General features: G+C 48.3%; 1 protein-coding gene across 1 annotated transcript; it reads right to left on the bottom strand.

The window, feature by feature from the left end:
- Nucleotides 1-10,235: 10,235 nt before the first annotated feature.
- Nucleotides 10,236-11,792, bottom strand: Aud_004814 (casein kinase I; the record flags this gene model as incomplete). The annotated part of the gene is made up of 5 exons (XM_043289750.1): nt 10,236-10,816; nt 10,870-11,275; nt 11,332-11,480; nt 11,534-11,603; nt 11,664-11,792. The coding sequence occupies 5 exons, from the start codon at nt 11,790-11,792 to the stop codon at nt 10,236-10,238; spliced, it is 1,335 nt and encodes a 444-aa protein (XP_043145685.1).
- Between the last annotated feature and the right edge of the window lie 2,091 nt (nt 11,793-13,883).

The raw sequence follows: 13,883 nt of genomic DNA, 5'->3' as shown, positions 1-13,883 counted from the left end.
CCTGACCCGGATTGCCGAACTGATGACGAACACAGTGGGCGAATGTTTGGTAGCGGAGTGGTGTCGAGTCAATCGATGTCTGCAGCCTTCCGACACAGAACCCAACCGAGCAAGGACGCAAGAGGCCGTAGTGTATATGGTTTGTATGCGTTCAGTCGAAGGCGCAGAGTGCTAGAAGAAGGGTGTTGACTTTTGACGTGTCACCGTATCGTAAGAGAGCGGATGGTTATGATGATTCAGTTATCATTGAACGAGGGCTGAGGTCTGATAAGAGACAAAGGACCGATTAGTCTGCTGCCTGCCGGGAGGTGCGGTATGAGGGTGCGAATATAGTATGGTAATAATGAAACAGTAGTTAAGAGTACAACAATAATAGTAAGACAAGAGGTATATCCTAGAAAGGGACAGTTGACATAAAGCAAAGGTGAAAAGGTCTCAGAAAGGGCACAAGGATCCAGGAAGAGGGGGAGCGAGTAGTTTTGAATGATAGTGAGACCGAGAGTGAGCCAAGAGAGGGAACTCAAAGTGGAGAGAGGATTCACAATCGATGATCAGACAGACCCTTCAGATTTCTAAACCCTGCACGGAAGCGTCGAGCAGCTGGGGGGCGGTTGGGTCCACAGGAACGGCACAGCCAAGGAGGAAGGAGGAAGGAAAATGGAAAAAGGAAAAGGGAGAAAAAAAAAAAAAAGGGAAAATGGAAAAAAAAAAAAAAAAAAAAAAAAAAAAAAAAAGAGGAAAAAAATGGAACCGCCGAAGAAGAAAAAAGGAATGAAATAATAGAAACACACCTTAGAAATGGGTTCCAGACTAACCAACAATCGAATCAAATCACAGATTCAATGATTCGACCCAAGGAAGCGCTTCTTTTACACCACAATCAATTTGGGAAATGACGATACTTCCCGGTCGATCGTAGCAGGGAAGGGCGCCCCGGTGGTCTAGTATTTGTATCTACTCTGGAGTATGTACTTGTTCTCTATCGAGCCGACCTCGGCGGATAAGGGGAGCCACTAGGAACACAAGGCGATGGGGAGAGTGATGATCGGACAATGATGTGAGAGCGGTCTTCTGTTCCACCGTTGGTACGAGGGATTTTGGCTGCGAGAGAGACACAAAACGGAAGAGATGAAGAGGGAGGAATGACTGGCAGTGGTGTGCTCTTTTTCTACGTACCAGAAATCATCTCACTCAGAACGAAATTACTCAGGTACTGCCTGCAATGGAAAGCGCAGAAGACACCAAATAAATGTCTAATAAGAGGAGTGAGGATCACGTCATGTCTCCTCCCTAGAGCTTCAGGTCGACCAGATAAAGGACAAGAAGGGAAAATGTGCTGTAACCTGAACAGAATCTGGAAGCCTTTGGGTGGGGAAATGTGCGATTGAATCGTGCTCGCCACTGGTCAGGAGATGGAGGGTGGATCTTTCATCCAACTCACAAACCAAGCCAGACAAGAAAAAAGAGATTCCAATAGGGCAGACAGACTAGGCCAAGTGGGTCCAGTACCCCATAGTACCTAAGCGCTGAGTGGCTGAGACCTGGGCACCAGGCGATTTGAAATTCTGGAATATTAGAAAGGAAAAGGAAGAGAGTTTTTTGGTGGAGTGAAAACTAGAAAAGAATGGTAGGAGTGGAGACCGGCGCCTGTCCGTCCAGTGTCTCTCTGCGCTTCTCTGCCTATCTATCTGTCTCGTGCCCTCTTGCTGTACTGTACCACTCCGAAGAGTGGGTTTGGATCCCGAAGAAAATGGCCTTTCATCATTCATAAATTGATGGGGTTTGGAAATTATACCCGACCGCAACAGGAACAGGAAAGAGCTGGTAGGAATGATGAATGGGAGGCGAGGAAGACAGGAAAAGGAGCAGTATCACATCAAATCGAGCAAAATAGTAGAAAGTCGCGTCAACTGTAAACGAATGAAGATGGACAGATTCCTCATTCCATAAGGTAGGTACTGGACGCAGATCCCATGCGACCTTCCGCAATGGATTATCTATCTGCTACGTTGAAACGGTACCCCAGTCTTCAGCAGCAAGGGAGAGAATCTTGAGGGATTTATCCAGGGATTTATCCCGGTCAGAGTTTCACAGATGACAGAATGTTGCAGGAGTAATGATGTAGGTCTGACTATCTACACCTAGCCAAACGTCCTACATTACAGCAAGGTAGAGAGACCTGAAGCTTAAGGTATCACAGTAAATCCAGTGAGATCTGGTTGGTACTACTGAGAAGTGTCCGTATTTCACTGGAGTCCTGCTCCTCTCATAAAATTATTACATATTAAGGACCAGGTGCTATAGATTATACTGAATTAATAGGTGATATAAAGCATTGAAGCTACAGCTCCAGTATACTTTCGCGCAAACTCTCGAGAGCAGAGCACCTGATGCGAAGCTCTCCGTAGGTGGCCGCCAAGGTCTCCCATCCCGGCTTGATGACCGCAAGATCCAAGGATATGGAACGCGCATTTTCGTCATTGTTGTGGTACTCACATATGTACCTGGATAACGTCGATGATCTGCCTCTTTTTTTTTGTTGACGCTTCGATACCATGGCACACGAGGCCAAAGTTGAGGAATCTGATCCATCTATTGAGATCACCTGTGCTGGTCCTGATTACCGAGATAAGAAATCACACATTCCAGTTCAACGGCTCAATAGCCAGATGTAGCACATGTTGGCAGATCCACCAAGTAAATAGCTCGACTTCTCAAGAGTACGGATCGCACAATACTAAGGACCTACGTACCAACAAGCCAACCAACCTAACCGGAAGAAGGCACAAACAGTTGCGCGTTGCCCACTCAGACGTTTGATTGGCAAAAGTAGTCAGATCTACAGGTTGCCAAGAAGGCTGTGCTGCCAGAAGCAAGGGATAGTACGAGGGCGTGATACCACATACTTTGCTAGTGCGTTGCTGGACTGGCCGATTGAAAACGATCGCAGTGCTCAGTGCTCAGTGCTCACTCTTTGCTGAAGGCCACCAAGTGCTGATAGGATTGTAGGGGAACTCAAGTAGGTAGGGAGTACATAAACTAACCTATGAAAGTCTAGTGGGCCCCGGACAAGAAGAGAGAGCTTCCTAAGCTCATGATCATCGGTGATGGTTTGATGGATGTGGCCTGTTGATTTGCGCGAGTCAACATGACTGCATATAAGAAGAGTTATATAAGAAGGCTCGATATGTGCATAGTTTCAGATAAGTCACTGTTGATACTCTGATGTACTTTTGTGATCGCTGATTATTGTGTCTGCAGACACAGACACATCTGGCTATTGGTAACTTAGAACGCCAACTATAACGCCCACTGTGAGACCATTTCTGAAGCGGGTGTAGTCGTACTATCACCCCAGACTGCTTAATTCCTTCGTCGACTGATACTCCGTAGATACTCCGTATCTGCAAGGGCCTGCAACCTGCAGCTGCAGCGCAATCAAGTAGTCGCGTGTGTGTCACTGCGTGGTTAAGATCCATTCGAGAAATGTGTTATCCCTACCTTCCATTCTGACACCTCTTGTCAACAGTCGAGGAAAGGGAGGAATGTTTCCAGAACGTCAAGGGAACAGCCAAAGAATTTCGCCGAGAAATAATGCTGCTAGTAATGGGACGAGGTTACTCCGAACATGCCTACAAATCAGAATGTGGGAATGCCACCTTGTGAGCATGGGGCTGTCTATAGTCGTCAATGTGGCTACTGGCCAGTGGACACTAACAAAAGAGGGGTGGCTTGCGTGTGTCTAGGCGTGTGCACATAACGATCACCAGCGCGTGGCTAATCAACTCCCTTGACTCTCATTGAGAGGGACTTGGTGACTTCGCTGGGTTATCGCCTTATCTTGTCCTTGACAACAGGACCCACAAGTCCGCAAATGCAAAGCGCCACACCCATTCTGGAGACTAATGACAGGAACGGCGAGGGTAACCGCAGTCATCAGTCTGCAGTAGGTAGCCCGCCTGCCTAACAACATGTGTGGGGCCTTTGTGGGGCCTTGGCTGGACTTCATCATTCATGGGGCCATGTCCCAGCCAAGACTCCAAGGTACGAAGCCCCAAGGTGTGCGGGGCGTCTAAGTCACGAGGTCGATCCTTGCCCTTTGTTTGGCTGTCTGGAGACTTTAGACCATTATTAGCATCAGTGGTTTCGAGCTTGTTCGTCATTAATTCGTTGATTTAATCTTCAGGATGCGCCGATTGGCTCGAAGGAGTCGGGCATCTGACCCCTAAATACGGCGCTAAGCAGGTCTTATCCGTGGGTTGCCTGCTCGGTTGACGCCGACTTTGACGGCTCTAGCCTTCATCTGGTTACTTTTTTAGGCAAGTGGTACTGGTTTCATGTTGATTTTGGATGGATGTCGCGAGACCGATTGTTGGAGCAAGTCAAGCCAAGACTACGCGTTGCCAAAGAGTGAGAGCATGGAGCTTTTGCTCTGCACTCCGGACTCTGTAAACACTCTCTAATCCATGTCTAGCCTAGTGTCTAACTTAAGTATTTCCTAAGCCCAGTCTAGATCTAGTGCTTATGGTATTCCATAGCAGTTCATCTCTTTGCTGCGAGGTATGCGAGCGCTGCGCCGTGTAGAGTTCATACCCCTCTACTCTCGTCATCGTGGTAAAGTATGGTCGCTACCTCGTCATCCAGAATTTTAATCTATCAAAACAAGCATTCTAGCATTCCTATCGTAGTTACACCGCAGGTTTTGAGTGGAAGTGATGAACGAGATCTACCATCCCTTGCTAGACTCGCCTTTCTTGATTGAGGGTTGGTATGCCGTGTACGACACGAATGATACAAATTGCATCATATTTTGTAGTGCATTGTGTCACGGTGCCACAACTTCAAGTAGTAGTGTACTTATACTATATTGACCAATTGCAACATTATACAATCTCGCAGACCAAATCTCGATATTGCAAATCACTTATAACAGGAATTATCACGCAATGGCTTCCAAATGATGCCAGACGATCATTGAGCCTTAGTTTCTTAGATATCGCTCAACCGTTACGAAGTATTGAAAGAAAAGCATGATGCGAGAACGTTGTATTATTCCAGCCAAGAGTCAAGACATCAATCCTTTCCTCGCTTAAAAATGTGCTATCAATAATTGGTATTTAACTCTTCTCAAAGGCTTGAACAGACAACAGTTGAACAGCCACGTTCAGCCTCACTCGTCAAGCCGGCGAAAAAAGTAACAAAACCTTGGCCTTCGAGAACAATTATGGAAGCTGCCAACTGCGAGTACAAGAAGCCACATCACCAATAGTTTGTCAATAATGTACGGAGTACAGAGTTACACTTTAGTTAGCATCTTTTGCATTTCTCCGAAGAGTCCAGTGTCAACCGAATCCTCCGTTTGTTCGATTTGCCACGTACAAAATGTCAGGAGAATTGATGCCCCATGGCCAGATTACTGCACCATCATCACCGAATGTAGCCATTCCTATTCTTCCCGATGGCTATCTACGCACAATTCCACTGCGGAGTACATAGATAGAAATCCGGACGATCGTCGGCCTTGGGCTTTACCAATAGTATTAACTACGAACTATGTACTGAGGAGATTTGTTTACATTGTACCTCTCGTAGATGTCAACACCGATCTTTTAGGTTTGACTCATCAGATCCAGATCTTCGACCAGCAGCTCCACAACAAGTCTCGGTCATCCGAATTCGGACCATGAATAGCAAAAGATAAACAGACACGAACGGAGTAGATACGAGGGACTACCTACGTCTTCTCCGAAACATATGGGGGCGTGGGTTACACCACACCGTCTCCTTCGCCACTGGTGTGGAAAATTCTTCTTTGTTGAGCTTCCAAGGCATCCAGGCACTCTTGGGCGTGTCAGTGCACCCGTTGTTGCCACTTGATATTGACCATTCCACTATAAACCAGTTGATAATAGTGCTACATCAATATATTCCTGCTTAAGCGTAGAACGACTAGTCGAAGAACACGTTACGATGGTGATCTTATGCCGATTTCTGAGACAATTGGAGCAATTACTGAAATCGATTGCTTCTAGAATAATGCATTGACCGTAGGCTCTTTGGAGCAAACTTTCCGAGAAACTGGCTAGTAAATGCAGGAGAGAAAAATCGGAGCTTTACCACAGGCTCCTCGATAGCATCTGAGCTATCCTGAAGATAGATCATATGAAACCAAGTATCAAGGACTTACTGATAGGCGTTTGAGCCGGACACGTCTGATCTCCTGACATTGGAGTTTTCCCTCCATCCAGTAATAAGGGTTAAACAACTTACAAGACAGCCAGCTATGCTCACTGTACAAAGCAAGGCAGTCTTCTCTCACAAGATGCATCTATGCACGTGTCGTGGGGCCAACGCCACGTTGACACCGTCGATAGCAACCTCCGTCCAACGAGCATTAGACTGTGCGAGCTGCGAAAGACCAAACACTAAACAGATCAACAGAGCCCAACAAGCCGAGCGAATCGAGCAGGTAGGTCGAGTCGGACCTGTTCCTGGATCATCAGGCTAAAGGCAATCTGCAGTGCTCCGCGACCTAATGCGCACCGGCCCAACAATGAGTGACCTTGGCCTCTGCTTTGACCCTCGGCTCTCGCCTATCGAGTCCTTATGCTTGGATGCCCAGCAAGGTTCTCGAGTCGAGTCCGCGCTTGACAGTTCGAGGTCAACCGGTCAAGACAAGGACCGTCAGGGAATATACGGAGTAGTCTAGAAAATTTCACTCTGCAGGTTACGAACTTGGAGTGGATACTGAATACTGCGTTCAAGATCCACAATTCTTCCGTTGTTGGCAATGCAGAAATGCAGTCAATGCGAGCTCTACGGCGCAGGAGAGGGAATCGAATAGCGTGTGAATCGGGTGATTCTGGATCACGCGAACCGATTCCGTCCCTGCTGAATTGCTTCATGCTTCTAGCCTTTCGGCTCATCACGCTGTGCGGAATTCATAATCAACCCGCTATGATGATGGTCTGATTTTGACAAATGGAGTGCCTCTGGGGCTAACCAGCCTGCGTTCTCCCCCAGTCTCAACTTCGACTCGGACATTTGGATCGATCCTAGCATGATAATTGATCATTGCTAACGGATTGTTCATGGCCAGGTCTACCCGGGATCAACATCTCTCATCCATCTGTCGATCCGTTCTAGAATGTCTCAGTGGGGATTGTCGCACCCTCAGAAACAAGGAAATTTAATCCACACCGGAAAGGCAGCCGTGTCTCAGCAATAGGAAAGACGGGACGATCCCCACGGCAATGACTTCATCTGCTCTCCACAGAAGAGATCGAAATATGGTTATATCCTTCGAGATAAAGCGAAAACTTTGAAATTGGGAGTGCAATACGTACGCATCTACACCGCATCTGGCATATGGTGTGGATTATATCGAACTTCGGGTCGGACGACGTCATATTTTCGAGTCCGATCTTATTTTGCAACTTTCCAGCTTCGATCGATTGTGCGGTGGAAAATCAAGCGATTCGCTTCACCGTCGCGACGATTCCGTCAATAACCTGTCCTAACCGTTTTCAGAGCTCTGACAGCCTGAGTGCCGACTCGATCTTCAACTGGTTGCTCGAATCCGATCCCAACATGATGCAGGTTCGATCTTCCCGAATGTCACTCATGCCTCGATCCACAGAGTACCTGCCTGTATGAGCAGCGTCTGGCACCACACCAGGCTGGTGGAGTCTTAGCTACTCCAACTTACATACTGTGCAGTAACTTCTCTCAGTATCAACTGCCTCAATCGAACGATCCTCACTCTTACCGAGGCGACTTAGCCCCCTCCCACCCAACTAACCTAACTAGTCACTGCCCCTGCAACCGAAATGGCCTTGGCGACGTCATGGACTCATCTATCTCAGACGCTCGCGGGTTACCATGCACAATGACGGCATCCTAGCATGAAGCCAGACGCAGTCCTAGAGGCGAGACACCACTCACTGTATGTAGATAAGAAGCAAGAGCAAGAGCAAGGGGAGGGGTTCAATATTGCTGCAGTCCATTAGACTAGGATTGCTCTCGCTTGACAGGGGGACAACTGCAAGCCTGCACTCCTACCCTCCCGAAACTAATACACCACAACCCTGTCGACTTAGCACTGACCACCTTATCACTAGTAGTGGCTGCTCTTAGAGACTAGAGACCTGGCGAATCCAATCCCTGCAATTCCCAAGTCCCGACTCTGCATGTGAGCCATCAGCGTTACTGGACTTGCAGAATAACCCCCCTCACCACCATCAGTAACGACCTAGCTTCTCCGTAGGGTATTCACCAATCGTCACTCGTCATGCCTGAGACGGGGAACTCCCTCTGTCGATCGCTGCACTCCATCATTTAGTCGTCGGGGGTCTCTCGTTGGTGTCTTGGTGGTGGAGGGTACGAGCTGCTTTACGTGGTATATGTGTGCGCTGCTGAAGAGACACATCAGACCACAGAATCCCTGCCATAGGATCGTCCGATTCTTGCTCTGACGTCGGGACAAAGTTTCCCTTAGTCTGTCGAGATCGTCGACTGGTAAAGGCCAACCTGAGCATCCTATTGTTGATGATCTTTTCCAATCTGCATATGTTTTCCTTCTTTGGTGGAGAGACGTGGCATGTATGTACTAGTGAGCAAATAGTACATCGACAACTCTGTTGAGCATGCAGAGTCTTTCGGGTGCGATTCTTGCATTGTCCTTTCGATTGTCTAGAGTTCCCTCTGTGTTGGTTCATAGCCTGGGATCCCACAGTTGATTCTCTTTAAAGAGACCCCATTACACTTAATGGATCAGACTATGAAACGCCATGTTCCTTATGAGGATACAGCCTGCCGACCCCGTAACGAAGCATACTTTGCAAGTCGATCAGACTACTGGTTGTTATTGGATTGGTATCTCGGGAGTACAATGCTGGTTGATAACTAAGTAATGATTGCTCAATACTCTCTACGCCAGCCCTCGGTAGCCAGCTGTTGCAGGTGTAAATGTACGACACGATTTTAAAAGCACTGCAAGGAAGAAACACATAGACGCTATCTTCACAGAACCAACCCGCTGCTCAAACTTGAATACAGGCGCAAAGATTAAATTCAAACGCGGTATTATAGGACAGAAGCATATATCAAAACGTTCCCTCTGTGACAGTTCGTTCCTTTCCTGGCGAGTCATATTGACTGGCGAAACGAAAAGGAGCAAAGAGAAGGCAAGACAAACAGCACAGAGCATGATTGCGTGAGGGAACAGGCAGAATAACGGAGCATGAACCAAGCACAAATCACACCCGAGGACTCCCTGAAGACAGACGCTCAGGAGCAAGGACGAACGAGAAGACAACAGACAGCCACAGGCCGCTTTTGAAAGGATGAACACCATGACCAATGGTGCATCCCACGTTGGACATATTCAAACATTTATATGCTAAGCTTCGCGTGAAAACAGAGTGATTGCCCGATCCAGGCGGGAGGGACTCTTCCATCAGATGCACAAACGCCGCTTCTTCCTCGGTCATTAGAATTACCATCGAAGGACAGCCACAGCAAGCCGCATAGAGATGGAATGTGGTGGTGTGCGATGAGGCGAGGAGCAACGCGGCGAGAATCAGGGTAGTGGTCAGATAAGCTGCGGCAGCAAACAAAACGGAAATAGAGATCTAATATTAAATGGCTGACGCCAGAAATGCGCAATGGAAAAGCTGGACAAAAAACACATGCAAGGGCAAAGACAAATTCTCAAAGTTCGCCGTTCCGAGCCGTAGCACCATGAAATGAATGATGACTATGATCTTTGTGAGGATGACGGAGTATTCGGTAGGGAGGGTGCGAAGAGCTCCTCGTTCAGTGGGCGGGTCAAGCTCCAAGCTCGAGTAAAAGGTGTCATCATAAGAAGTTATAGCGAGCGTAGATAGGGCGGGACTGTGATCCAGACCAAGACCCATTGATGACAGAAGAGAAAGGGTGAAAAGAAGAGCATGGAACCCCCCCGAGCCATGGTGCACTCATCCGCGAGTGGTGCCTCTATAGCCGGCTAGATCCGAACCAGGAGGGTAATAACCCCTGGCAGAAAAATAGGAATCGCAAGGGCATGCTGCCTTTCAAGCCCACCAAAAATTTCGACACAAAGAGAAAAGAGCGTTGAATGATCAACATGACCACAGCGTGATATAGAATTACAGAGACAGCGTCGATGAACCTTGTGTCAACCTGGAAGCTGGTATAAGCACGAAGGCATGACACTTGGGAACTTGACAGATTCATCACCTACCGCAGCACAGCACTTTCATCAGTTTTTGGACGAAAGTTGGCTGCGGGTCATTGCCCTGAGTGCCCTGGCCTTGTTGGCTGTTCTTCGTGGGATTCGCCGGACTTCCCAAGCGACCGGACAGGTTCGCGTTCGAGTTCTGGAACTGCGCCTGGGTCGATGCCGTCGGTGTTGTCGCTTCCAAACCCCCGCTCTGACGTTTCGGCGGCATTCCGCCGGAGGCGCTTGGCCGGTCGCGCGTCTTCCCAGCTCCGGGTTTCGCTGGAGATGGGGGCGGGGGCTGCGCGGCGTTTAAACGGTCTGCAGTAACACCAGGCCTCTGGCTGCCGCGGAGCTGCTGTCCATGGAGCTCGCGGGCGGACGAATTAGGAAGATTGTGCTGCAGGTGCTGCTGGGACGAATATGCCTTGTATTCCCAGCCCCTGCCGCCGTTCAGTTTCATCCAGTCATACTCTCCATCCTCCACTTCGCCAGCGTTCTTAAGAGCTTGGGTGAGCAAGTCCCTCAGGTAGTCGTAGTCGGGGGTGTCTTCGAAACCAAGGTTGCGGACGTAGGTAAGGTATTTGTTAAATTCCTCTGCATGACAAAGTCAGTTCCGTCCAACGCCTGCGACTTGCTGAACAACATACCTGGGTATCCTTCGCAGAGATCTTTGATGGCAGTTGTTTGCTTCTTTTCTCCGATCTTCTCGTACTTTTGTTTGTTGGTAGCTGCCTTCAGTCCCTGCCAGGGAAGGCCACCTCGTAAGAAGTAAAGGAAGACGTGGCCCAGAGCTTCCAAATCATCCCGTCGTGATTGTTCCCGTCCCAGATGGGTGTTGATACTCATGTAACGTGCTGTACCGGACAGCGATTTCCGTTCACGATAGGGGATGTGCTGCTTGGTTTTGGGATCTCTGTATTGCTTGGCCATGCCAAAGTCGACGACGTGAATCACATTGGCAGCCTTGGTTCCCGGTCGTCCGATGAGGAAGTTGTCCGGCTTGATATCGCGATAGATCAGATTCTTTTCGTGGATTGTTTGGACACGCGAAAGCTGATAATGCGGTTAGTATCGAGCACTCAGCAGGAGTAAAGGAACACAGCACGCACCATCTGCTTGGCGACCATCACTACGGTCTTAACAGTGAACCGACGATTGCAATGGTCGAAGAGGTCTTCAAGACTAGGACCAAGGAGATCAATGACCAAGATGTTGTGCAACCCTTCCTGGCCAAAGTAGTAGACGTTGGGAATGCCAGCTGTAGTCGAGTCAGAATCATCGGCCATCCTTTGTCTTGTTTTGTGAACTTACGGCATCCGACCAAGATCTTGTATGTCCGGTACTCATCACGCAGTTGAGGAGCATCGCTCTTGCGTGGTTCCTGTGACAGTTAGATCATCAGGAGTCATCAGATTCGGGCTCGATTTCGAGTAAAACATACAAACTTGATAGCCACCTGCTGGTTATTCAAGAGGTTTGTACCCTCGAAGATAACACCAAAAGACCCTTCACCAATCTTCTTCCCCACTCTATAATGAACTCCAACAACGTTGGACGACGAAGATGCCATGTTCGCAACAGTGTTTCGATATCAGGTTAAACAGACTTCGAAGTGACAACTGTGGAAGACCCCTTCGATATTATATCACAAGGAAGACGAGCTGCATTCAATTGAGCCGTCAGCGACTGAAACGACCAGGAAATGGCGAGTTAAAGTGACATCGAAAACAGATAGCTTGAATCCAAAAACTTGCCAGTCTACTCACAGAGGATCGTCGAGCCACGTAAGAATAAGCACAGGTATAGTTCCTTCACCAAGACGGACCATTCATGAACGAGTTCCACGGGCAGCCTAAGTCGATCTTGAGAATAAAAGGCAAGGCGGAAAAATGACAACAAGCCTAGGGCCGCTAGAGACGATTGCAACGGTGATACAGATGACCTGGCGAAAGGCAATCGTCGAATTTGTTCAGGAATTGTGTGTACAGGGCGACGAGAAGTCGAGAAGGTTGCTCCGCGGACTGAGACTCGGGGCTGCTCTGGCAATGATTGCGGTCGGGCGAACACCGCGGAAAATGGGAGGACGTGGGAAGAAGGAAAAAGGAAACAAGAAAAGGCAACTCCCAGAAATCAACAAACCAACTGCGCGTCAGCACGATAAGCCGCACTGTGCAGCGGTTGATAGGAAGATTGGAGAGCTGGAAGAGAGAGAGGGGAGACTCAGCAGGCGAAGGAGAAGGAGAGAGGAAGTTGGGGAGTTGGACAAAAAGAGAAGAGGAAACGGAGAAAGATGGAGGACGATGAGTGGTTAGAACCGGGGGCCCACGCAGCGTACACCAGTCAGAAGTGCAGGACAAGATTTAGACTAGGTACCTACCTACGGGGGAGGCAAAGGGAAAGGAAATGGAAATAATGAGGCGGAGAGAGAGGAGAGCCAGAGTTGGTGCTCAGTGCCAATAATACCAACTAGATACCTTACGATCCGACAGTGAGTGAGAAAAGACAGGCGAGGAAAGGGGATCTGGTTGGATGATTGAAGTTGAGCGAAGGAAATCTTGAGAGTCTTGTCACTGGTCGAGTTAGGCTTCTTGAGTGCCTAAGGTACCTACCTACCTGAGTACCTTCCGGTACCGCCCCAGATGTACCGGCCGGTATTGTACAGCCACGGAACAGTAATTTTCAATGGTTGTAGCTAAGATCTTTGTGAATTTTGTCAAGGTTTGGAATGGATGCATGCGCAGAGAGTAATTCATACTGTATATAACCTGTACATTATTCAATGAAGCACTCTTACGATACCTCCTGGCTAAGGTACTCCAGTATTCAGTCTGAGACCCTCAATCCCCTGTAGTTAAGGGGCGACAAAGTGACCATATTATTATCGCGCAGTGAGGAAGGGGTCGATGGTCAAACTTCACCAGGGATAGCTAAGGACATAGCGGTAATCATTTCCCGTACGTACTTTGTCCGACGTATTGGACTCGGGGCCGCTTTGGCTCAGGGACTCGCCATTTATCTATCTAGCGCTCATAACGTTTAACGATGGAAAAGCCGGAGTGGGTTATGCTGGCGCCAGTCTCAAGTCTGCTAGTGATGAGCCAGTAAGGAATGAGACTAGCTCAACAGAGAGCTGGAGCTCCAAGCTTGTCGACTAGATATCTAGTCTATCCAGTCTACCCACTCATCCGATCAAGTACATAAAAGGAAACAATTCATCTTAACTTTGATAAGTCGCAGAATTGTGTAAGGGAGTTGATTTGGAATTTGATCTGATCAAGATCTTTTGTTACTGCGGTTACTATCATTTTTCATCATTGACACTATCAGGTAAATCCCTGCAGACTGCCTAATTTCTTGTACGGCGGAATGTCACATGGTATTTAGGTTCGTCAGTGTCTTCGGTATGGTACATACATAACCCGGCTCGACCTGGCAAGTACATGAGGCACACCTACTTGTAAGATCTGTTTACAATTCGATCCTGCCCCCGGCTTCCCTGGAATTTACCAGTAAAAATGTATACCGGTTTGAGACTTTGATAAGCGCCAGCGGTTGGGTTTTGCGACTCGACAGTTGTTCTTGTCGCGACAACAGCAGCTTGAGTTGGCATTGCTGCGGCGGAGACGCTTCAGGACATGATAGCCCCTGATACCGTTTTGTA

The sequence above is a fragment of the Aspergillus udagawae genome (assembly GCF_001078395.1).
Source record: "Aspergillus udagawae IFM 46973 DNA, scaffold_3, whole genome shotgun sequence".
Taxonomy (NCBI): domain Eukaryota; kingdom Fungi; phylum Ascomycota; class Eurotiomycetes; order Eurotiales; family Aspergillaceae; genus Aspergillus; species Aspergillus udagawae.
This window is presented reverse-complemented; position numbering and strand designations above follow the sequence as displayed.